This window comes from Seriola dumerili, unplaced genomic scaffold (genome assembly GCF_002260705.1).
Source record: "Seriola dumerili isolate Sdu_G_001 unplaced genomic scaffold, Sdu_1.0 BDQW01000191.1, whole genome shotgun sequence".
NCBI classification, from domain to species: Eukaryota; Metazoa; Chordata; class Actinopteri; order Carangiformes; family Carangidae; genus Seriola; species Seriola dumerili.
Window position 1 is genome coordinate 278,537 of NW_019174446.1, and position 27,427 is coordinate 305,963.

Consider the following 27,427-nt stretch of genomic DNA (forward strand, 5'->3'; position numbering starts at 1 on the left):
GCCGCCTGTGGCTTTGATGAATGTTGGACTGTCCACATACATACTGTTAAACTGTAAAATGGTTATTTCATAACATTCAACAGTGCAGTGGTTTGTGTGGTTTTTTTTTTTTAACTTGGCTCTAATTCACAAGCTAAAGGCTAATATCACATTATCCTCAACTGTGACATCATACACCAGTTATCCTGCATTTAGCAGCATCTTGATATCTGCACATGGAGTTATGGAGGACTGAAGGTCAACAGTGTTATCACCTGGTCAGGTGAAAGGACAACCTTTATTTCCCTCTGTGACACCTGTCTGTGCCTGTTTACTGTGCTGTACTCACTCAGCTGGAGACCAGAGGAACAGGACTGGACTGGCTCTCAGTCTCTGCTCCCAGATCTCCAGACGCAGGAACATCCGGTTAGGATCATGTCATCAAACAACTCTGTCTGAATGAAAGAGGAAAAGATGAATCGTTTTTAGTTTAGTTTTAGTTTAAAACTGCTGGAAGTGAAATCTCCATCCATCATGGTGCATGCTCTGCAACAAACAGGTCACTCCATCTGCAGCAGCTGAGGTGACACAGAGTCATTAATCCTGTTGTTCCTGATGCATGATGTAGGGAGGAGCAGCCAGGCCCACAGCACAGACTCACACATCCTTTTTCTGTCCTACCTGTCCATCATTCAACCTCAGCATTCTGAAAATTGCAGAAACCTGAGTTTCTGTCCGACCTATCGTCAGAGAATGTTTACTTATTACGCAGTGTGCATCTTTAGTAACTGATGACTGTGAGACACTAGAGGAATAACAGCATCAGGACCCTCCCCTCTAGTCTTCGTCAGGGGAGGGTCATGGTTTTGCCCACAATCAAAAAGCCACATGAGACAATAAAATAGAATATTATTTACCTATTTGAAGTTCATTCTGTGTCTGAACATTACACCAAACGCAGAACGGCCTCCGCATTAATTCTAATATCATGATGGATGTTCATCAGCGCTCCACATCTGCAGTGTCAACACTGGGCATCAAAGCACCAAACTCCTCCTTTACCTCCTGCTCTCCTCTTCAATCTAGACTCATTACGTTAGTGAGTGGATGCAGCCAAAAAAATAAGACTGGTTGCACAATTTCATTTTGGACCCAAATGCAGCCAACACATGGGGGTGAGTGCCAAACTGTTTAATTAACAAAAGAACTTACAAATTTGGTGAAAACTCAAACTTGAAAATGCAGGCGAACAGGATACAACAGGGGAACACAACAGGAAGCCCAAGCGCAAGGTAACAAGGAACATGAACAGGTAACACAGATGACAAACACAGACTGACCCAGACAAAGGGGGAGCACAGAGACTAAATAGACACAAAGGAGGCAAGGGTGACTGAACACAGGTGAAACACATTAGGGCGGGGCAGACAATCAACAAGGAGGGAACAGGACAAAGACAGGAAGAACAAACATCAAGAGACACACAAGGAAACTGACTACAAAATAAAACAGGAAATAACAAATGACAAAAGTCCAAACAAAATCTCAAACATAAAATATTCACCATCGCAACCCATTCTCAAGATGTTAAAAAAAACAAACAAAATTTTTAAACAAAATGTACACGTAGATTATGGCTGCCTGCCCCGCTGGCGGTGGCTGCCGTCCGATTTCAAACCACATTCAACACGTTTCCCTAACCATAAGATCAAGAGTCCAAATCTTACCCATACAGCTATCAAAATAATCTTATGAATTGTTTTTGGATGCATTGACCTCATCCTATAGGAGCAGTGAGTTAGAAAACACTCACATGGGTCGACAGTGACAGCCTGAAGGACTTGCTGGTCCCACGTCAGGTCTTAAGTTTTCTATTTTTCTATCCAACAGGAAATAGATAGAAATGTTTTTAAAAAAAAAAAAGATCTGCTGATAACCCAGACAGTTGTTCCAGGGAACTGTTGTCCCGATTTCAGATTCAGTTTGAAAGCCTCTAGACCAGTGTGCCTCATGTAGAGCTGTCGAGCTGATTCCAGATAGTGGGACCAGACTATAGTCTCAGGCTGATCCTGAATGAAGGGATCTCCAGATGTGAGTTCTGCCTCTCCACAGCTGCTGACCTCATGTGACCATTAGGGTCCCATGTTGAAGCCTATGAGGGCAGTGTGATGCACAGGTGTTTATGTTTGTCCTGTGATAACCGAGTGACCTGCCTCTTACTCAGTTCATTCATTCACATAATGTAGCTTTCTCTGGATCTCTGTTATCATCAGGCACAACATGGAGACCTGCTGTGTCAATGACAGTCACAGAGTTCACACTGACTGTGTAGCTAAACCAGCATGTTAAGCTGTGTCGGGAGGTGTTCAGGCTCAGTATTGAGTGTAGGTCATCTGTGTTTTGGCAGCACTCAGGACTGAATTATCCACAGAGGTTTCCTCCTCCCCAAAACGAACAGACCCTTAGATTATAACCAGTAGAAACACTGAATTAAGCAGTTTCACATTAAAAGTCAGTGTTTCTGAGACGCTGCTCTACGGACACAAGATGAATTCAAAAAATATATAACATAGGTCTAGTTTTTAGACATTTTAATACAGTTAAGTTACAGGTTATAACTTCAAATACCCAAATATAACTAAGGTTATGACACGAGAGACACAAACTGGCTTGCTGGTTTCCCATCACTAAATACGACTGTTTGACTTAACTTTCCTCTGGCACTGTGAAAACACTGGACTACAGAAATGATCACACACTCATGTGATGTTGAGTCCTGTATGAGTTGCTGGTTATTGAACCAAACAATGAGAGGTTTGTTTATCAGAGGTCTAGTCTAAAGTATGAATGGAGGAGTGAAACTGGAAGACACAGTCAAAGAAGATGGGGGGGGGGGGGGGGTGCACTCAAATTTAAAACTCTGCTGCCAAACACAGAACTTCACCTTTTCTGATTAACATTATGAATGAATAAATATTCTCCAACGAGTTTTAAATTAAAGTGTTTTTCTTTGCAGATATTAATTGTTGTTTTCAGTCGTGTTTCATTCCTGTGCTGTAAAGAACAACCTGACTAAACTTCAGCTCGGTGTTAGTCTCTCATCTCTACAGTTAGTACTCATAATTCATCTTCATAATAAAGCCAGAGCTGAAAACTGATGATTATCCTTTAAAGTCTTTACTGTTGAATTGTTTTTGCACAATCCGTAACCACTGAATGCATCAGCCCAAATACCCCCAGCTGTCATCATCATTATATACATAGATACTATCAAGACACAAGGAAACTTAGTTTTCCAGCTCTCCACTCTTTGTAGCAGCACGCAAATGTCTATGTACTGAGGAGTCTGGAAACTGATCCAGTGTCCATATTCCCTCCAGCCTCCAGAGAGTCCCTGTGGTGAACTCACAGAGATGAGAACACATTGTTTTCATCTGACTCTGGGTCAGACAACGAACAAGTGAATTCACCGAACTGTCAGTCTGCACCTTTAAACCAGAGAGTCTAATATATATATATATACACACATACATACATACACACACATTTTCTTGTGTGTGTCCAGCTTTAGAAAGTTTACTTCAAGTTGTAAATGGCTGGTGTGTTTCCACCGTCTGCCATCACACACACACACGCACAGTATAATCCTACCGACTTTGTATAAACAGCTGTCATTCATCCACTATCTGGTGCAGCTCTGTGGTACTAGAACATGGTGAACTGATAAAAACACACACACACACACACACACACACACACACACACACACAGAGTAGTGATCTCACACTCACAGTGTTGGCCTGGCGTTCTACCACTGCTGACTTGATGGGAGTCCTGCTGGGTTTCATGTCCACCATCCAGAGAGAGACGGACAGAGAAACGAGGGGACAGACCCCGGCTGATGTCCCAGCTCAGACACTACCACAGCAGGTGACTGACAGAGCCGAGGGTAGGGCGGAGACATTAACGAAGAAGAGTAGAAAGTGAGATGAGGAGGAGAGAGGAAGGAGGGTGGACAGAGAGAGTGGAGCGGCTGCACTTGTCATGGGCAGATTAAGAGTGATGCTGACAATCCTCTCTGTCCCACCGGCCTCCCTCTTTACATAAGCCCTGCCCCCTGCACTACATCAGAATCTGTCCCACTCTAATGCCTCCTCCTCCTCCTCTCTTCTTCCTCCCCCTGTTTCTCTCTATCTTCACTACTTTCCTCCGTACTCATTTGCTGTTACTCCTTCTGTCTGTCGTCCCATCCCCCTCCTCTTTCTGTTCTTTATGATACCATGGTACAGTGTGTGTGACTGTGGAGGCCTCTCAGGACCGAGAGCTGCAGCTGCTGCTGTGTCCTCACTGTTAACTCTGCGAAATGACACGTCAGCTTCTGTCATTTAAAACTAACTAATAAAAAACTTTAACCTGAAACCTGAAGTGAGGGCTCTGGTTTATAACAACCTGAGACTTATGTTCAGCTTCAGTTTTGTCATCTTGTTATTTTGTTACATTAATAAAAAGGATAAACAGCAGCAACCTAACAGGCTGTATCATCATCTGTATCATCAGCCACATCATCTGGGAAATTCATAAAAAAATATAAATGTTCATCTTTGGCCTTTGGGTTGATTTTTGCCTTTAATTCAATAGTTGCAGTGAGAGAGAGAGAGACAGGAGAATTGGGGATGTGGATGAAGACTTTACTTGGCCGAGCTGCCAAGTAAAGACATCACTTCAGTGTGTGGGTCTGAAGTGTCAGAATCTGTCGGTTTAAAGAAAAACACATTATAAAAACTTTTTATTTGATGATATGGACACAGCAGAGAAGGTAAATGTATTTAATATTCTTCATGTATTGTATCTACTGTAATTAAACCTGCAACTGTAATTTATGAGACACAGTGGTCTATGTTGTTGTCATGATGCGGGGCAGATGGGACATGAAGTTGTCTTTTAGTGTTGTTATCCTGTGTTGAGTTTGTTGTGTGTTTCTGCAGGTCCATGTTTCATGTTGGATTAAATCTGTGTGTGTTTGTCTGTTGGTGTTTTTGGTGAAAAGTGTGTTTTGTGTTGGTTTAAATAAAACTAAGCCATCTTCATTAAGCAGAGTTGTGTTAATGTCTATTCACAGTGTGAGTATTAGTGAGTGATCTGACACTCAGCTCAGTGTAGAGATGAGAGCAGTGAGGTGAGGGGATGACGGAGGAAACCAAAGAAAGATGAGACACTTCGGCTCTTTTCTAATCTCATCATAATCCTCCTCCCATCAGACAGATTCAGGTTGAACTATTAACGCCCTGATCGTCGTCATGGCAACGGGCAGTTTATAAGATAAACTGGCTTCTCCTGCAGATCACTGCCTCATCCCTTGTATGATAAAGCTCCGTTTTGGTGTTTTTATCATAAATGTACTAAACCTGAGTGATCTGCTTTTTTCTGTCTCTTTATAAAACATATGTAAATTGTCTGTGTTTGTCTGTGTGGATGACTGAGGAAGTGTTTCTGGTTTACACAAAGCATATGCATATTCTCTCCCACAATGCCTCATTGTAATGACCTGAACATAAAAAGATAAAAACTATGACAAGAATTAGGTGTATTAATGTGTTTAAAAGGGCTATTTGTACGTTTTCTCTTCCTCTGAACGTGGTTTGTTGCTGGGAGCGGATGGTGGTGACTCTCACTTGACATGAGCTTCATCCATTGTTGTCTTTAAAATGCAAGAGGTCATCATACAGCCTCTGAGCAGCCACGTCTTCAGGGCATTTGGAGGCTACAGTGAGATGCTGTAAGAAAGTGACGAGACGGGCCGGAGCAAGTTGGTTAGCATGCTAACTTCAGTAGAAGAAAAGAAGTGATAGAGATGAGTTAACATTGGTGTTTGTTTCCACCTCTGGAGACAGCTGTTGGTGAGTAAAGGAATGAAGTTTGATGCTGAACTCCCAATGTTTCTTCTAGACTGGTAAGTAAACAGCTGCTAATGCTAGCGCTGGCTATGTAGTGCAAAATTGCAAAATTTACAAATAGCTCCTTTAATCTAAAAATGACATGCACACAAACAGCACAATAAACACAACTGTGTAAAAACTAGAGAGTTAGTTGTTGTATTTACTAAACCACAGTGACAGAAGAGAGGACTGTAGGTTTGTAAGTAAGATAACAAGGAAGGCAACATTACCTAGCATAGCATTTAAAAATTCATCCAACCAAATAAAACCACTGTGCTAGGAAACTTGTGTTTAAGGCCTTCATGGTTATAAAACCCTTTGCATATTGTACAGATAAATACCATGATACAGAGCAAACAATGAGACAGCTAACTGTGGCTACAGCTGCTGAAGCTAAGCTAACATGCAGAGAAGACGAGATGATTTCCAAGAGCCAGCTCACCAGCTGCAGACAGAGATACTCACAGCTAGGGACCACAAGTACCACCAGAAATGGTTCAGTGTGTTGTTACCAAGCATCAACCTGTGAGGCTGAAAAATGAAGCCAACACTGAAGAACCAAAAACTGCAGTTCCTCTAATGACCACCAGAGTCTGGCTCCAACAGTGAGTCAATCTCCATAGACTCCCATGTTAAAATGTCCAACTTAGCAGAAGTAAAGCAGAAATAAACATGTTTACAGCCTGGTACAAACGCAGTTCTGGTCTCTACAGTTAATTTCCTCCTTCATGAAATTTTTTTTATATAACTCACCTGTTTACATTTTATTAAGACTTAAAGTCATGCGCTGAGGACGTGGCTGCTTTGAGTGATGTGTGTGAGCATATGTTTGCCACAAACTGGTATGCACCTAAGTCTCAGCTCCACACACACCCCTCCTCTTTGTCCATTTTTGGATAAGCTGGGAGTTGGGGGCAGAATCAGACACTGCCAAGTTGGCCATAGCAGAGCAGCTCACTTGGAGCTTCAAAACCACTCTTCAGAAACCTGTGGCTGACATCACGGAGGCAACGTCCATCTTTATTTACAGTCTATGGTTGTTACTCATCATGAGGTCCTGGATGTGAACAACAGCTTCATTAAGTAGACCCTCCTCTAACCGCCACACTCCACTGCCTCCTGACATGCACATCTGCTGCAGCACAGTCTTCATTGACGTCACCCCCCTGAGACAGAGACAGTATCAGACTGATCCTCTACTTTGTCTCTGCCCAACACAGTGAGACTGGATCTACCATGCGTATCACAGTCCCAGACCATCATGGCCGTGTGCAGCAAATCATACACACAACCACTCATCTCATCTGGACTGGACCCTCAGACTTTCATGAAGGTGATCTTTCTCTGAACAACCTATCTACCTGGTCTTTTTCTGTCCAACCAGCGACCATACAAACCCTCGCTGAGGAAAAGTGGCTAGGTGGCTAATTAGTTGCCCCAGTCAGTTTAGAGTTGGCGTGTTCCCTCAGCTTTACTGATAACATACTCTGCCCATGAGTTATGTCCCTTCATACAACAGTTAGTTCCGACCAAGTAATTTGATTGGACGAGAGTCATTCCATGAGTGCTGATATAGAGCACAACAGCGCTGGGACTTTTAACTACATGTATCACTCCACTTCACAGGTGATCTATTAACCGTTAATCAGCGTCACATTAACGGTCGTTATCTCTCTTACATTGTAACAAAGAAAGATGAAAATATTTCCAGAAAAACATTTGGATTAAATGATGTGTGGTCACCAGAAGAAGATGAAGGGAAGAAGCCAGCGCACATCTGAGGTAACATGTAGACAAAGTAACAAGCTGTGCAGGACAGGAAAATGTTTATGTGTTGCTTAGCAACAGTTCAATACCAGTCCAATTGCAGAACTATTTGTGTTGGTGTAGTCAAATGATTAAATAAACAAACAAATCATAATCTGTTGTTACTTATTTAATAAATATGGCGCTCGTAGAACTGTTGTATAAAAGCAATATCACACTCGAGGTCGTGATGTTACTGAATATCAGCACAGATTTGATTCTGTCATAGATACGAGGCCGCAGGCCGAGTACTGAAGACAATCAGAGCCATGCTGATATTCAGTACATCACTCCTTCTCATGTGATATTGCTTAAGTGTCTCCTGTTCCCCTGCTGGGGCTCAGCCTGCAGCTGCTGTCAATCAAACAAAGACACGCCCCTCCAGCTGCTGAGAGGAAGAGGGGCATTTCTGACGTTTATTCTTCTTTTTTAAAACACATACTATCATTAGTTAAAACATTAAAAACACAGTGGTCTTGTTATAGAAAACAAAAAGCGATGACTACAGTTATACTTTAAATCAAACCCTGATTTAACGCTCCAACCTGTGAGCATGTCCAAATCAAACACACCCCTGATGCTGCATGACCAACAGTTGCATGCTGGGTGTGAGGCCTTTGTACTGTACAGTCTTTCATTCAGCTCGAGCCTTTTTAAACCTTTGAGAGGACCTCTGCCTCAATGTTACACCTCTCTTCCAGTGGTTCACATGTAGAGCAGTTTAAGTCCCCCTAAACAGTAACTCTGATTTGACTGAACTGTGTCTCAGCCCTGTGTTAAATATTTACATCATACAATCTCTCAAATTAAATCATGAAACCACAACTTTAACACCAGAGGATCTAACAGATGAGTAAACACAGAACTGAGCATACACAGGATTGATGTGTGGCGCCCCCTGATGCTGGAAAAAATACTGCAGGAGAGAGGAGAAGATGGAGGTAAGAAGTTACTCTCAGCTACTGAAATGATGGTTTACACACACACACACACTTACACTTCGTTACGTTGCAAGTCTGTTAAAATCATTAAAATTCATTTTTTCTGTTGTCAGTCTAACCCCAATCTCCCACAATGACAAAGCAAAAACTGGATTTTAGATATTTTTGCAAATGTATTAAAAAAGGAGAAACTGAAATCTCACTGACATAAGTATTCACTGTCTTTCTTCAGGACTCAGCGGTGATTACAGCCTCCAGTCTTCTTGGATCTCACGTCACAGGCTTTGCACGTCTGGATTTGGGGATTTTCATCTGTTCTTCACTGCAGATCCTCTCAGGCTCCTTCAGGTTGGATAGGGACGGTTGATGGATGTCAGTTTTCCCTCAGCCCTGACCGACCAGTCTCCGACAGCCTGATGCTGCCTCCACCAGGCTTCACTGCTGGATGGTGGTGTTCAGGTGATGAGCAATGACTGGTTACATGACTGAGAACTGAGACCAGACAGTTCTGTCCTGGTTTCATCAGCTCAGAGAGACCATCAGGTTCTTGGTCTCCTCTCCTCTCCCTGACGTCTCAGTTGGTCCAGGTCCAGCTCTAGAAGAGTCCTGGTGGTTCCAGACTTCTTCATGTCAGAGTGATGGAGACCACTGTTCTTCTCAGGAACCTTCAATGCAGCAGAAATGTTTTGGAGCCTCGACACAGTCCTGTCTCTGAGCTCTGCAGCAGCTCCTTCCTCCTCGTGGTTTCTGCTCTGATGATTGTCAGCTGTGAGACCTGATATAGACAGGTGTGTGTCTTTACACATCATGTCCAATCAGCTGAGTTTACCACAGGTGGACTCCAGTCAAGGTGTAGAGAGAGAGATCAAGAGGTGATCCAGAGAAATTAAGGAACCTGCAGAGTCATAGTAAAGTGTCTGAATACTTTTTTTAATGTGAGATTTCAGTTTTTCCTTTTCAATACATTTGCAAAAAATTCTAAAATCTTTTTCCTCTTTGTCATTATGGGGAATACAGTGGGACTGATGAAGGAAAAAATGAATTTAAAGACCCCTCTGATGAAAATCAAGTGTTGAACATTGTTAATATCCATATGATGTTTTTGGCTGGATCGGGAACTGCTGGGCCAGCCCTATAAATGCAAATGTTGCTGACTGACTGATGATATTTTCACCACTGGTCAGTGGAGTCCCGAGCTGCAGTCTATATTTGTTTGGTGATTTTGTTAGACGACTTTGCAGTTATAAAATCAGGATTTGACCATAGGTGGTCCAGACATGTACTGGGTTTAGACCTAGTCTTGTTACTTACAAGACATATCATGCGTGAAATAATCATCAGCACCATGACTGAGTGTTTCCACCTTGAACTGCAGCGAACTAATGGATTCAGGGTTTCATATGTCACAAACCTCAGGAACCAATCCTGTCAACCTGTGAGGACAGGGGGCGGGGCTAAATAAACCTGAAACCTTGTCAGTACAGAGAGTTAGTTAGTTAGCATTAGCACAACTGCTAACACTGTGTCAGCCACTGCCAGTTACAAGCTAACAAACAACATAAACAAATAAAGATGCTAACTATGCTAACGGTTCTGGTCTCAACAGACTCCTCCTCTGAGTCTGAGTCTGACTGAGGCTCAAACATGAGGCTGAGTCTCTCTGATGTTTCCTCCTCTAACCATCATGATACTCTCTGCTCTTTCACCTGTCCATCTGGAGCCAGCAGGTGGTGGGCGGGGCATAAGAGATGATCTAGATTTCTCCATTAGGAAGTAAGAGTAGACGAGCTTCAGCCACAGTTTTCCTTTTTTTCCACTCTTTATGTGTGAAAACCATGTTAAACTAAATATGAATCACAGCAGAGGAGTTTTAAAACATGTCTGGAGGAACTTAAAATGATTTCATAAAACTTAAACATACAGTAGAAACAGTGACGGTCTGAAGACTGTCTGAACTGTATATGATGGAGATCCAGGACATACATGCTACATCTTCAGCTGTACTGTGTACACAAGTCTTGCACAGTGTCTCCTTGTCACAGGACGTGTTTTGCTGTGTTTGTGGCTTCAAGCGAAAGAGCTGCTTAAGCTTCAAACACACTTTTGTTTTGCTGTCAGTGATGTTACCATGAACTTTAGAGAGAGTTCATGATGTTCCCACCTCCGTGCCCTCTGTTTTTGATCCTGGAGTTATTTATGACGCCTCACGGGACTCAGTGATCTGTCAAAGACGCTGCCTGAAGCTGACGAGCTGCTGGCTCAACACATTTCACTTCACGGTCTCAACACTTAGACAAAAACTTTTCTTCGCACTGACACAGAGAAGAAGTCTGACAACGCTCCAGGACCATCAAGGGAAAATCACTGCAGGACAGTTTGTTCACAGCAAGGCTGAGGATCTGAAACGCAGTTCAATGTACAACTGTGTGGAGCAGGACACATCTCAAACAATAGGAAATAAATAAATAAGCATAAAAGTTTTAGTAGCTGTGTTTCTATTAACCTGCTGCTGAAACATTTTTTTTGCATTCAAGTCACATGACAACCAAAAATATTGCAGACTATTTTCTCCCAAAAATCCCTTAATTTTCCTTTTTTAATAGGAATTAAAAATAGGAAGTATAAAACGAACTTGAATGAACAATTAATCCATTAATATATACTTCATATTTAAAAATGGATTTATAAAAACAACATAAAACACTTATTAATTCATGAATAAATAATAGAATTTGAAAAACTATTTGAAAAGGCATTTTAAAAATGGGAATACATTCCTGGATTCCTTCTTCAATTTCCAGCTGCATTTCCTTTACCTATTAGCTAAATGATTAGCTTAGTCATTTAGCTTCTCCTGTTAGCCTTTCTGTGACACTTGCCTTCAGTGCTGGTAAAAGCCACTGGTTAGCTCTCCACCAATCAGAAAGCTTGGATTAGCCAGCACTGAAGGCCCAGAGTGTCACAGATATCTTAAGTATTTATTGATGGATTAACAGTTAATTTATTCTTTTTACAATTCCCCTTTTTAATGCCTATTAAAATATGTAATTAAAAAAATGCTTTATTACTTTTCCTGTGACATCCTTGCTCCTCCATACTGTGCAGCCCAAGAGTCATATCAGCTGATTCTACCCATGAACAAAAAGTAAAAGCAGTTTGGTTTGTTAGTATCATCTCTCTGAAAGTGGTGCCTGTGGAATAAACTAGAATTGTTGTTTAACAATCTGTGCTTCAAAGTGAACAACACGCTGGTTTTGATTTAACAGTCTGGATAAACAGACAAACACAATCCACCTGTCAGAGCCATTAACAACATTTAAAAACAGCTGTTTTACAGCAGAGTGGTTATGATGCAGGAATGAGAATAACTTCCTCTAATTATTCCAGGCAATACTGTCTAAATAAATGATTAGTCATCAAGCTGAGAAGCAATCCAACAGACTGTGACAATAATAACTGCCCCAAAAAACACAATAGAACATAAACATTTAGTCATATTTGTGATCGTGACCCTTTGGTGCAGTAGTTTGTAAATAACCATTGAGACAATGAGCATGATGATAAAAACAGAGCATTTAACTAGATTTACCACCTCACAGTTGTATCCCTCCGCCAACCAGCCAAGTTGCAGGAAATATGGTCACAGTCTCTCCTTCCTGAGTTACATCATCAAACAATGGCCAGAGGTGATTTTACAGAACATTATGATGTCACAGTGAAGTTGACCTTTGACTATTTGGATATAAAATGTCTTCACCTAATCTTATCCTTATGGACAATTGAGTTAAATTGTGTCATAAATAGTGAATGAATTTATAAGTTATGGTCAAAAACATGTTTTGTGAGGTCACAGTGTGACAGAAGTGATGACATTCCCTCTGAACGTTACGGATATATTGCATTCACAAGAACGTGAGGTCACAGCAACTTTGAAATTTGACCTTTGACCACCAACATCCAATTAGTTCATCCTTGAGTCCTAGTGAATGTTTGTGTTAAATTTGAAGCAGTTCCCTCAAGGAGTTACTGAGATATCGTGGCCATGAGAATGGGACGCACGTACGAATGTACGGACCCTGGCTGTCGCCGTCGAGGCGTACAGAGCTGCATAAGTGACTGAAGTCAAAGTCAAAGAATCACCGGATGAATCAACAAGAAAAGTTCATGGGGAGAAAAAGAACACACAGATTTTCACTGAGTGACTGTAAACTGTAAGTTGCTTTATGTGATGTAAACCTAGTGTAGTGAATAATATGTAGTCTGGCTTACCTCAGAGCCGAGGTCCAGGTCCTGGTGTGTTTGAGTAGAGGGCAGGCAGGTAGAGGAGGACTGAGGTGTTTGTTGCTTCACCTGTTTCTCAGACGGAGGTCTGGACCAACCAGTGGAGCTGTCTGCTGGAAATAAACAGGATCACAGTTAAACCAAAGTTTCCAAACAGCTCCTCCTGCCAACAACAACAGAGAGCAGAGCTGAGACTTTGATGATTCCTGTGTTCCATTAGAGACACAACCATTCACAAAAAATGTCAACTTTGATCTAATGGCGGAGCTGGAGGGAGCGACACGGCCATTCAAGGTGCAAGGGATTCACCTTCTGTAGAACAAGAATATCCACAGTAACTTTCACTGCTGCCCGTTACTGACTGCATTTAGATATTCATGTGATTAACAAGTTTTTGCCTTGTGCTGGAGCCAGAGTGAAGACCAGGGATCAGCAGGTCATGAGGCTCATCCTCTGTGGACCATGAAGAACCACAGCAGGTGTTACAGATACCTTGGTCATCATGACTGATCATGGATCAAAGGATTGGCCAAGAGGACGATTGAAGGTGAGGGAGGTGCCACAAGAAAGATCAAGCTTCAAAACAACCACAAGGAATCATCCTCTGAGGACCATCAACCACTCTGTCATGAGGAGACTTCCTGCTTTGGAACAACAGAGCTGGTTTGTTGAACAGTCAAACCACAAATGCTTCCATCCTCCAGGAACAGGAACAGCTGTGCAGACATTAGAAATCTTGTTGGATTTGGACAAATTACATACTGACTTGTGTTACACAAACAGACTCCTTGTTTTTCTGCAGTGTCCAATTTCAACTTCAGAAACACCAGCAATGTTCAGTGTGTGAAAATGTTTATTCCTGCTGAGAGCAGCACTGGAAAACAGACAACTCAATGGTCCATTATATCCCATAAGGCTCTGGACTAATGGGAAAGTTTCATCTGATCATTACACCTGATTTTAAGTCTCGTTATGATGATTCTCTTTGTTCTGTGATTACGTTTCATATGTGAGCTGCTCAATGTGTTAACAAACGTGTCTGAAGTGAAAGTGTGAGATACTGTTGAGGTAGAGCCACCACGTGTGAGGTGAGAGTCATGTGACACACAGAGACATGATATTTTTCAGTTGCCTTGGTAACTAGGTCTGCTGTTACTGTTTAGGGTTATACTTGATTTGACATAATACTCATCAGGAGAAGTGGTCAGCAGGTTCCATTTCAAACCATGTAATCACTGGCTTGGAGTCAGAGTCAGGTATGAGTGGTTACAGGTGAGTGGGTCTATTTCTTATGAACATAAAAAAAAGCATACATGCAGGTCAACATCTACCACAGGAAAGGAAAGGAAAAATAGAAGGAAAGGGAAGGAAAGTAACAGAAAAGGGTAAAGGAAAGTCAGGGGAAACGGGAAATGAGAATATATAATGAAATAAACTACTCACAATGCACACAGGTGAAATGAAAGAGGGAACCAGCTGAAGGTCACACTCAGGAAGAATGAGCTCAGGACACAGAACAAAGAACACTCAAAGCACCTGTGTCAGCTGCCCAATTTAATTAGCACACCTGCGCCTGCTTCCAGGAAGTGCTCCAGCTGCTTCTCCAACCCAGCTGTCATGTGACCCAACTTCCCACAGTCACTTATACTGTGAGAAGATCACATGAGCCGGTGAAGCTTGTTAACTGATGTGAGTGTGAGTGATCCTCAGAGTCTCCTGAAGTGATTCTGCTGCTTTGCATCTAGTTTGTAGAGGAACAACTCACCTCTTTTCTTTGTCTTCACTGATTATAAATATGAGCACTCATCATTCAGCTCACCTGTAGGTGCACAGCCTTGACTCTGGTTCTGGTTCTGGGTGTGTTTGTGGCCACTTCCTGGTCTTCCAATGAGGCTGCTGTGGTTGGGACTCCGGCTCTCACTAAAGCTGTGAGTCGGGCTCTGACTGCGGGACCCGAGGCCACCGGGCTCCACCTGGTTCACACCGGAGCTGCGGCGCTGACCCCACGACTTGACTCTCTCTGTGGGGGGAGCCTCATTCGAACCAGCTGAACCTTCTCTGAGGCTGGGACAAGGGATGTGGTTCTGGTTCTGGTTCTGGTTGAGGGCCTGAACAACATTGTTCTGCAGCATACTGAGGCACTCCCCCAGGCAGCTCAGGGTGGCTGCAGAGGTGGCCTTTAACAGGAGGAGGTCCTTGATCGGGGGGGGGTGGAAAGAGAAAGAAAAGAGAGTGAGAAGGAGGATGAGGAGGAGCAAGAGGGAAAGGAACAAGCTCAGCAGCTTCCAGTCTCCCTATCCTTCATCCTCTGACCAAGCTTCACCTGGAACCTGGTACATATCATGTTTAAATGAGCCAGAACTCCACACGTCCACAGGTTTGATTTGAGATATCACATATCGTTTTGCTATGGTTGGCTAACAAACTTTTGTGGGTGTGGTCAAACCCATTCAACATGCTCCAACTCTTCAATGCTTCATCTAATCACAACCAAATTTGGCTCAACTGAACAGACTACAAGTAAGACTGCCACTAGGGGTCGCTGTGGTAACAAAGATCTCGGTGCAGTTAATTTAGTTTTACCTTCAGTCAGACTCAGAGACAGATGATTGAAAACATAATTATGAGAAACATGTTTTTTCCTCCCTCTTCCCCCTCTCACCGCAGTGATTGGTTGATGAGGATGTGTGCAGCTGAAAACGCATGTTCAACATCCTGCAGTAATAATCAAAAAAAACACTGAGAAATAAACGAGTACACATTAAATAATAAGTTCAGTAAAGCAGTGCATTCTCCAAAATGCATCTGTATGATCAGGTTTGTGTCGACACGGGAGAATTTAATTTTACTATAAAAACTTACATTCAATTCTCTCAATGGAAAAGAAAATGATGCTAAAAAGATAAAAAACTCACCAAACTAGATGACCTATCTAAAGCTAACTGGCAGCCTGTTAGCCACCTGTGTGAGAAGTTTGAAACTGTCCCTCACCCAGTGACATCCAGCTGGAATATGATCCTTTTCAAACAGCTGATCAGGTCACCCTCCATTAAGATCCATGACTGGTATGTAGATCCTGGACACTGTACAACACTGAATACAACCTGTGTGTTGATGGTGTGATATGAGAGTGTGAGTTCCATCTGTGGCACCGATCACAGCGAGTAGACCAACCATGAAGCTGCTGTACTTCTCTGTAGTTGTTGAATATCCAAAGGAAATCATATGAATTGCATTTTCTCTGTTGCCAAGTAATGCAGCGTTGCCAAACGCTAAATTTACGCATTGATCGGGTTGTTTCAGTTGGAGATGTTGTTACATCTCTCAAACTCCACAGCGATCATTATTCCCTCCTGATTGAGTCGTATCTTTTAAGTTATTCAGCATTGTTTAAGGTTTCCAGAACATTGTGACGTGGAATGACAGCAGCTCTTTAAGAGTCTTTATGATTTGGTCTTAGTGAGTTAGGAGTCCTCTCCACTGCTTCTAACTTCTCCCAGACTTAGGAGCTACTTTTAGCGCTAAGTGTCTTTGTGAATTACTCTTAGTCAGAAAAATGAGGAGTCCTAAAGTTAGGACTGACTCCTTCTAAATCAGCAAGTTAGGAGCTTCTGTTGCCTTAAGCTGCTTTGTGAATACGGACCCTGGTTTTTAAATGTGCTGCAAACAACTGTCTGTCTTTATATCAGCCTGACGATGTGCGTTCACATTAATAAAGGTAAACGTGGCACAGACTGTATCTAACAGGTGTGAACACCACTTGACTGAGCGGCAGCTGACTCACTGCTCACTCTGCCTGAAGACACATCATATGATGTGTTACCTCATCAAGAGAAAAGAGGGGTCCACCTCGGGGGGGTAAGGTCTCAATGGAGGTGACGGGGTTCTTCTGCTGCCCCTCAGCCTGGCTCATCACCTGCACACAGACAGTAAATTGTAACCATGGTAACCACAGCATCGCAATCATCACTCACTGTTTCAGAGAGCAGGTGATCCGTCTCCTGCTGCTGAAGTTTGATCACATCAGACTTTTACCACAGGAAACAGAGAGGAGGCCGAGACTGACGCTGCTGAGATCAACACCCTCTGCAGCATCGCTCGCTGCTTTAAAGGAGCTTTAGACGACCAGATCACCACCGATCTATATCATATGGAAATCTGAATCTGTATCAGTATGCAACATATTTATAATTAATGTATTTTAGAGAAAATATTTGAGAGACAAAGAGACAGAGAGAGAGAAGGAGAGACAAAGAGACAGAGAGACAAAAAGGGCGGAGAGACGAGTGTGTGATAGAGAGATGATGAGCTTTCTCTGACTGCAGCTGTGATTACTGTGTCACACACACACACACACACACACACACACACACACACACACACACACACACACACACACACACACACACACACATACACACACAGTTTCCTCTGTCTGTATCCCAGAGACTGTATACTTCATTATCACCTGATCTCCAGTCTCAGTCACATGAACGTCAGACTTGAAAATAACTGGAGTTGCAGGACTTCACCTGCCTGTGTTTAAGTCAGTTAGAGTTAGTTAGAGTTAGTTAGAGTTAGTTAGTTAGAGTTAGTAGAGTGGCTGTGTTTCTGGCAGGTAAAGATACCTGTACAGGTACAGATTCGTAGGTAATCTGGTATCAATATTTCTGGACCTTTAGAGGTTGATCCTCTTCATCTTTCATCTCCCATCAGGTCAGAACTTCTTCATCAAACCTTTTCATTTATGATAAACACTCAAAAGCTAATGTTCATCCATGATCTCCAGTGAATGAATCTAATGATTAACTAAAGACACTGGACACAGTCTGATGGGCAGACCGCTGTGAAGCTCTGCTCCCCGCAGGATGAACCTTTACAGCTGAAGATTTCCCTCAGCTCACCCTCACATACATTCCACACAAGCCATGTCACCTAACTCGTGCCGATCGTCATGAAGGTTTGCTGATCGCATTCCTGTTCGCAACTTCAAGCATTTCCTCCTAGACTCCACCTTCAGAACAATCTTTACATTTGATCCACACCACTCTCCATGCCAACGCTCTGAGAACAGTCAGACTGTCAGATTTTCTAATTGGAGAACGTCACATCACAGTTTAGAGGCTGTTATGAGGGTTTGAACCAGTGATTCCCAACCTGTGGGAGGTGTTGCAAGTGGGCCGCCAAGTCATTTGCAAAACAGTACAGCGCTGTTGAAAAAGTATGATTACAAAAAAATGTTAATATAAAAACAGTTTTTAAAATGTTTTAAACCAGAATGATCTTTAAAAACATTTTTTAAAAACTCCTTTCATTGTTTTTGGTATTTCTGTTTTGTTTTGTTTCCCCGGTGATGAGCCAATGATAGTGATGATAGTTGGTTAGCAACAGGAAGAATTAAAAGGAAAGAGCTGAGAGACAGATGGTGATCTCTCCCCCCGTCAAACAAAAAAGAAAAAGTTGATGCGTCTTTTAAGTTATGTGATGAGGTGCAGGTGTTTTTTCTGGACACAAAGTCCAGGCACATCGCTTCAGTAATTTTGGGTGGTTGGCTACATCGGGTTACCTAGACGATATTTTTAGCCAATTAAATGGACTTCACCTGGGCCTCCAGGGAACAGCAGCGAACGTGTTCAATGTGCAGAATAAAGTCGAAGTTAGAAAACTGGAGCTGCGGGTTCAGCGAGTCGACCAGTCAAATTATGACTCGATTTTGTGACAGGAAGGAACAGATTCAGGTTCCCATCTCCATGACCAAAGCTATCAATGAGCACCTGCAAGGTTTGAAGACCCAGCTGCGCGAATACTTTCCCCATCCCAGATGCGCAGTACAGATGGATAGAAAAAAGCAGTTGGCCAGGCACAGTGACGAGGTCCTCGCAGCCCTGAGCTAAAAAGAGCAAGAAGGTCTTGTGGCTCTCTCCTGCGACACCGCACTGAAACTGGTTTTCTCACAGAAGTTCCTGACAAAACATCTGGCTGCATGTTGCTTCAGAGTGTCCCGATCTGTCCGACAGAGCAGCGTGGGAAAGACGCATTAAAAACTAAATGTAGAAATAAACTGACTGTTGAGCCAGATCCTCCACTGAGACTGTCATCCATTGTGCCAGACATCAAGCATTCGGTGGCCGCTGTGCAACATCAGCCATCTCATTAGGTGAGTCAGCATATTGTTGACCTATTGTTGAACCGATCCACTGCAGCTCTATAATTATAAATAACTAAGAGTGCAATGTTTTAATTTAATTTTTTTGCAATTGTTGCTTTACTTATTTAAATATTTTTCTTCTGCTTATGCCTACACGCTGAATGTATAATCACAGTATAATCACATTAAAGGCTTATCAATTTGAATCAGCTGTGGATACGTGTTAGGGATGAATGTCCCTGTATGAGCCAACAGTGGATGTTGCATACAGCGCAAAAGCACAAACACATACCGTCTTTCTGTGCAGGGAGCGGGAGGGAAATCCACTGGAAATGGACTGTTGTTTTAAAAAACCATACAGTCTTCATATTGTTGGCAGTTTTATAAAAAGCCACAAGTAAGAGTTCAATGTTGTAATTTTGTTTCTTTGCAATAATGGCTGTTGCTTGTATTTAAGTTTGCTCTGGCTATGCCCGTGCTGAATTTACAGCAGAAACCTACAGTGGTTTTATGTTTGTTTAAAGGCCTATCGATGTATTTCTCATTTGTTGAATGATACCGTTATAATTTGTAATAATTTATTTGTTAATCAGCCTATTGCAGACAGCCTGTTTTATGTAGTGCTGATGGACAGCTCCTTGAAAACTCTGTAATACTGAAAGTGTTGCAACATTTTTCGGATGCTGTGTTATTGACTGTGGAGCTTCCGACCTGTTTCCCCTGCTGTCCGCGGCATGTTTGCCCGTTATTATTACAATAAAAAGTGCTCTGAGAACACATTATTTGGCCTCTGTTATGGGGTCGGATGTGGGCCGCCAACATTTTTGACATTTTCAAGTGGGCCGTGAGTTGGAAAAGGTTGGGAACCCCGGTTTAGACTTTTACTGCTGTTGTACCTGTGAATGGTTCATTAAATAGTGGAAGAGTGGAAAAGTGGTGAAACTCCGGTGATGTTGTTTCCATCAGGCCAAACTTGGTCGGACTAACAGGCCTAAGTAGTAGGTGGAAAGTGTGTGTGTGGGTGTATGTGTGTGCGTGTGTGTGCGCGCGTGTGTGTGTGTACCTCAGCATTGCTGTCAGAGTGGCGTCGGGAACACAGCTGTAGCTGAGTCATCCATAACTCTTGCTCCTTGGCGTCCAGTGCTAAGAGAACAGAGACACAGTGTCAGTATCAGAGGTCAGAGGTCACCTATGCATCCAGGGCACACTGGTTACTGCCAGTGTGTTCACTGTCAAGTAGAAGGCTTTGCCTGCCATTCTGATTTCTGCTTTTTCTAAGTGTCAACAAATGTCTTGTCCAAAATACACATCAGTGATCGACAATACACACACTGTAGTTTGACTCAGTCCCACACACGCTCATTAGCGGCTAATTTGATACAAGCTACGGCTTGTTAGTCTTATTAGTAAAATAAAGTGGATTTTCACTTTGTGGAGACTTTTTAGCTGTCAGTTAACATCGGTCTCTTGGAAAGGTTTCACCCATAAGGAAATTGTGTGTGTTGCTGTATTTGGGATGGATGGATGGATGGATGGATGGATGGATGGATGGGTGGATGGGTGGATGGGTGGATGGATGGGTGGATGGATGGGTGGATGGGTGGATGGGTGGGTGGATGGGTGGATGGATGGATGGATGGATGGATGGATGGATGGATGGATGGGTGGATGGGTGGATGGGTGGATGGATGGATGGATGGATGGATGGATGGATGGATGATCAAATCTGGACCAGATTTGATCAGTAAAAAGTGTTTTTGTTAAATAACCAAATGATGATCATGTGATTGATACAAATCAATGGCGATTGCTCTAAGACTGCAGGGGAAGCTCAGCTTCCCCTAAAATGTCAACAAAATAAGTGGTCAAATATGTGCTGTTGTGTGTACATTTCATTGACTAAATATGCGCTACAACACAATCAGCTACTTATCACAGGTAACCGACACGACTTCCTTCTCATTCATCCCCGCAGCGCCACAGTGCTTTACACAGTGTAGACGCCGAGCGTCTACTGACTTCAATGGGGAAACACAGAGTGGGTTGTTCCACTGCAGCGAAACTAGACGGTCATTGGATAAATACTGGGCTTTGTCCCGCCCATCGGACGCTCAGCGTCTCTGGGGGTCTATGGGGCAGTGGGCTGGCCTGGACGCTCGGCTTCTGCATGATGATTGGATGATCTGTCTGAGGCTGAGTCCCTTTTTGATTGACAGCGAAATGAGCGAATCAGCGATCTTGAAGTATAAGCATCCACCGGAGCATTTTTCAAGTTTTTCATTCCGTTGTTCGGAGTTGATCTGGAGACGTTACTGATCCTCAGCGACTTTGTCTTTGTTAACGACTAGCGTTGTGTTTGGCGACTCTCTTCTGTCACTGCGAATTTACATATAAATAAACAGACACATTTTATGATGAAGGCCGAAAATGAGCTTCCCCTCCTTATAAGAACAGCAGCCGCCACTGATACAATTGTACAGATCATATACATTTCAGTGTAAACCCTAACTGAAGACATTACAGCCATGTTTTTCAGTAATGTGTCTCACACACATGACAGAGAAGACACACATTAATCTGTCACACGGGCTGTGTAACTGCTCTCTACGTACGTGACCTGAGGCACATTTTTATAATTCAAGTCTATTTCCTTTTGTTTTAGTTGCATAACAACAGTGACTGTGTTTTGGGCTCTGAGTGCTGGTGACCTACACTCACACTGTGCCTGAACGCCTCCTGTGTGGACTCTGATGGAGGACTGAAGCTGCTGCTCACACTACACCTCCTCTGTAGACAGGATGTTAGACTAAATCTAATCAGGTCTGGTTTTAAATCCACTCTCCTTCCTTCCAGGCAGCCATAATTTTAAGTTCATTTCAGAACGCCCTCAGAGTCTCAGAGTCCTCTATCACAGGCTTATGACAGCTAAGGAGAGACTATTTTGAAAAATCTTTTAAAGTTTATTTAGAGTCTTTGAAGAACAGGAAATTCTCTGGTACTGTATCTACATCATGTTCCTCACAGTTGTATAGTATCTTTCCTCTGGATTGCACTACTTATATGCAAATGTAATATATATACATATATTCAATTTATATGACATATATGTAGGCTACATATAAAATAAAAGCACAGATATAAAAATCATATATGGAACCTATTAGTAATTGGAATAATTTCATATATTGACATATATGTTTAGCCAATACAAATATGTAACTCAGTTACTTAAATGCATGTAAGTGTGCTGGTTATTATATAAGTCTCCCAGTGAAACACACACACACAGACGACACACACTGTTAAGGAGCACATGAGCCCAGACCTGAGTTCCCTTTGTTTCAACCACTGGATGGTTGAAACAAGGGTCAAACAAATATGTTTGTTTATACATGTATGTTTATATTGTAGACATATGTTATGTAAATATATATCCATCCCAAAGCCTGTCAATATCTGTTGATATTATACTGTAGGTTCCAAAAGTCTGAGACCACTTTTCTAGAATGGGAATGAATTAATAAGGAAAACTTATATAAGAATATAGAATTTGTATGTGTATGTTATTTTAATAAATACATATATAAGTTAAATATATATTTAATTTAATATATTGTTAAAATATATGATCGGAACATCTTATACCATATAAAAATTCATGATATAGACATTTTTAATATATGTACATATACAAATTTTACTTTGGTATATGTTATAAACTTATATGTTTATATATCCAGAGCATGTATATATGTGATAATAATACATCCCCTTATAGCTGACATGTATGGAAACATCACTCTTGATATAGGGACATATACTGTATGTCACATATTACATTTCTGTCTGGGCAAGCAAGAGTTTTAATAATAGTACACAGTTGACACAACTTCACTATGTCTCTTTCTGCACAAGACATGAAGACTCTGTCTCTCACCTCTCAGTTTGTAGGAATCACCAGTGGTGGACTGAAAAGTGAACATGAAGGGAAACTCATCACTGGAGACCACCATCGCTCCAAGGAGAGGCAGAGACCCTCGGGGAGGTCGCTGGCTTTTACTCAGTTCATTTAGATAATACTGGAGCTGACCCAGTTCTGGGTCCAGGACAAAATATCTGCAGGAGACAGAAGGGAGAGAGATGAGACGGAGAGGACACAATAAAGTGATCAAAAGACATTAGGTGACATTCTAACACATTACACGCTTCACGTGATGCCAAACAGATAGTTAGTGTTTTTGAAAGGTTTGACTTTTGAATGAAGCTCGTTAATTAAGGGTATTGTGATGGTGGGACATGGTGGTTTTACTTTGTAGTTTTAATTGTAAAATTGTAAAAAAAGGTTTTCATTGAATCTACATGTATTTTGTTCTTTATTTACTGAGACAACAAGTCATTATGCAGCTGGACTGCACTTGGTTCTGACCCAACACACTCACTGTGAGTGAAGGAGAGCTCAGCAGTAGGATTTCAACGAAACAGGAACAACATGATGATGTATTGTGATGTATTGTAGTCATCTTGAACCAGAAACATTTGCTTTAGCTGAGATTCAACTCCACAAAGAATAAAATGTAAAACACAACAGTACTACTCATAGAATATTATAATATGTAGCCTGTATTTTACAATAGTAAGTGCGGAAACAAAAAGGACAGATGTAATATGACAAACCAAATACACAAATAAAGAGTGCGCGCAAACTCCATAAAGACTGAATTAAATCATCTTTTCTTCTTTAAATCTTTTATTTTGGGTCTTTTGTGAGTTTTTTTTTGTTGTTTTTACAAACCATTAAACAGATAGCAGGTAATAAGGTATGAATGGTTCCACAATACACAATACACAAGCATTCAACTACATCTCATTAGTCATTCATTCTGCTCCAGTCGATGAATCCCAGCAGCTCGTCCAACATCACACTGAGCCTCATAATTCATATTCTGTCATTTGCAGTGGCTGTTACACTTTAATGACTGTGTGTTTTTGGGTTTGCATTGTTACCCGTTTTGTTGGTTCATTAAAAAGACTGAAGACTGAGTGATGTCTTTCTCAGCTCTACTCCTGTTCCTCTCTGTCTCTGTAATAAGAAAACTTGACAGTTCTCCTTTTAATCTTTGAATTCAGAGACATGAGCACATCACTGTAACATCCTCAGCAGCGTGATGACTCCCTCATCAGAGGCAGGAGTGCATCCACTGAGGCTGACTGTTGAGGTCTGGTTGTAATATTTCAACACAACCTTCTTCACTTCCTGTTCACTCTCACTTCTCTCACACACATAAACAACCTCTGTGAATGCGATATTGCTCAGTCAGCATTCTTCACTCATGATGAGAGAAAGGACAAATCCTCTCCATCTCACGCTGGAGCTCATATGCAGCCCACTGAGGACTGAGTGATTTTACCCTGGAGACTTTAATATGTGAGCAGCTTCTCTGAGCACAGATGAGAAACCACTGATGGAGGGAGAGAGGGTGATGGATGGATGAAGAGAGAGAGAGGAAGAGGACAGACAGGGTGATGCAGGGACGGAGAAAAGAAGCACAAATGTTTAATGGAAAACAAGGAAACCAGCATTGAGAGGAGAGAGACCACTATGAATAATTTACATATGTTTTCACACAGCAAACTGTTTCTACCACTGCGGTCATGTGACCGTGTCATGTGACTGTGTGGTTTGCAGTGGAACATCAAGTGGATCCAGCTCTCATCCAAATGTAAATGATCAGCAGCACAGGCGTGAAGCAGTGAATAATCTCCTGTCTACATCATATGTGTGTGTGTTTGTACTTCTATCTTTGTGAGGACTCGTTTGAGTTGTAGACCTTACTGTGCGAGGACATTTTGAGCGGTTCTCACAACTTCAAAGGGCCGTTTGAGGGTTAAGACCTGGTTTTAGGTCCAGATTCAAGAGGCCCTATCGTGCTTTTCTGACTTGCTCCTTTCCTATAGTGTGTAATGTAGCTGTCTGTGCATGTAAATGGTCTACAGAGTCGCAAGGCTCAAAGACCACATCAAAGGGAGGAGTACCTCTGTCAGGGAAAAACTCCCTTTTCTCATTTGCAACAAACGCCTCTTGGGGGTCCAGGACTTACTTCATAGACCAGGGGGATTCAGTTCAAATTCAAAGAGGCCCAGGTAGACAAAAATTCCTCAAGCAAAGGTCTAAAATGTCGGTTCTTCTCTATATAACTAAATGTTCTTTTAGCACAGACATTAACTGCTGTAATAAGTAATAACTACAGAACGGAGCACTTTTAGAAATATATAATAAAGTGCTGAATTTTACAAAATGAAATAAAAAGGGTAACTTGATTTTTTTTTTATTTTAGTAGACACCAAGAATAAAATGATGAACACAACAGATTGCCATAATAGGTCTTCTTTGAGGTCAGGGTCAGTTGTTTGGACCGTCCCAACAGTTTCTTCTCAAAGTGAGGGAGAAGTGGTTCAACGCCAGCAGCAGCCGCCAGCACAACCACTACTGCAAACCTGAGGTCACAACACCTGCTGCTACAGATTCAGTTCATGAAAATCACAAACAGAATAGATGAGAGTTACAAATGGAGAAACATATAAGAGCAAAGGTAAACCGTACAGTTGATACACAGAAATATACAGTGAAAAGACAAAGGTAGAAACTGATGGAGATTGTTTAGAAAGAAGATAAATAAGAGTTTGAAAAGAGATGTAAGGTGAAATGACAGAACAACGGAAAGAACTGAAACAAACTCCATGTTCACAGCTCACAGCGGGCAACGCAACCTCAGTGCCACCACATGACTGATGTCAACAAGTGAGCACACAAGGTGTAAAGGCCCCATTCCTCATTGTCCTGATGCATTAATCCTGAAGTCAAACAACCCTGAAGAACGTCCTCACTGACAGAACATCAAGACTGTTAACAGGGGAGTCTGACCCACTGTATGAACCACTGTACCAGAGAGTGGCGCCCATCTGTAAAGTAGTAGTTATTATTATTTGTGCAATTTTACATCTTTATTTTATAGAAACAGTGAAGACAGACAGGACATGTGGGGAAAGAGGGCAGGGGAACGACCCTCCATGGAAGACCTCTGTACCTAATTTCCTCCTTCATGACAACGGTACGGAGGGTGAATCTTTTTATAACTCACCTGTTTACATTTTTATTAAGTTCTGCATAATTGAGGGGGTGGCCTCTTTGAGTGACAGGTGGGTGAGCGTATGTTTGCTACAAGCTGTCATGTCCATGAAGAGACGTTAAGTTATGTTTAGTTTTGTCTGTCTCGTGACTTCTTGTTTTATTTTGAAAACCTAACTCTCCTCTCGTTTCAGGTAACTTCCTCCTTTCCCTTGTGTGTTTCCCACTGGTCTGATTGTCTGCCCCCGCCCTGATTGTTTCCACCTGTTTCCCATTACCTTGTGTGTGTATATAGTCTGCGTTTCCCTTTGTTCTGTGCCAGTTCGTCTTGTTGTCTTGTCAGAGAACCATGCCAGCCACCTTGTCCCAAGTCAGGTTTTGAGTTCTGTGTTACGTTCTTTGCCTTTGTCCTGAATCTTTGTTGGTTTTCCACGAAAGAGTGTTTTTTTTTTTGTTGTACAGTTTTTTCTCTCTGTGAGTGATTTTTATTTGGGTACTTTGAATATATATTCCTCGCTAAGAGTGATTTTTCTTTGATACTTTGTTATTAAAATATTGTTAATTTGTACTTTGTCTCGGAGTCGTGCATTTGGGTTCAAGTCCTAGTTCAGTTGTGATACAAGCCACCGAAGAGGCTACGTCCATCTTTATTTACAGTCTGTGAGATCAGCTCTTCGGGTCGGAGAAGGCTGGTTCCTTGTCTGACCAATGTTTATTCTGACACATTTACTGAAAGGAGAGAAGGCCGTTTGGTAGATTATGAGATTTTCTGATTTAAACCCACCGTGTTTTCTCTTAGTGTTGCCTAAATAGACAATACTTGTTAGTTGGATCAATTCATTGTGGTTTAGGGTCAATTGTAAAATAAGTCTTGTCCTTTAACACAAACAAATGGGAACTCTACATGATTTGACCTGATTTACTTAACTAGTTCATCACAGTGCTCTACACTGTTTCTATCAGTGGCTCTAACTCTGAAGTAAAGAGGTCACATTGATGCTATGTTTTAACTGGTTTTTGTTGAAGTAGCCAGAGCAGCAGGACTCCAAACAGACCTGAGAAGAAGAACAACTGTGTATGGGAGCATGATGGTCTCCAGGTTAGAGGCAAAATGGACAGACATTAGTGAATCAGATGAAAACTGTGAGCTGATCTGGTTCATCTGAAGTCAGGTATGTCAGGAAACAATGTGAACATGTCGAGTCATTTA

At 41.9% G+C, this 27,427-nt stretch overlaps 1 protein-coding gene across 1 annotated transcript in view; it reads right to left on the reverse strand.

Moving 5' to 3' along the window:
• LOC111227847 (oxysterol-binding protein-related protein 10-like) overlaps positions 1–27,427 on the reverse strand; it is a 40,754-nt gene that overhangs the window by 9,146 nt on the left and 4,181 nt on the right. Inside the window, exons 2-3 of the mRNA XM_022753572.1 lie at positions 23,029–23,207; positions 20,155–20,234 (exon numbers count right to left, since the gene is read on the reverse strand). Of these exons, the coding sequence (XP_022609293.1) occupies positions 20,155–20,234; positions 23,029–23,207 (259 nt within the window). The remainder of the gene's footprint in view (positions 1–20,154; positions 20,235–23,028; positions 23,208–27,427) is intronic.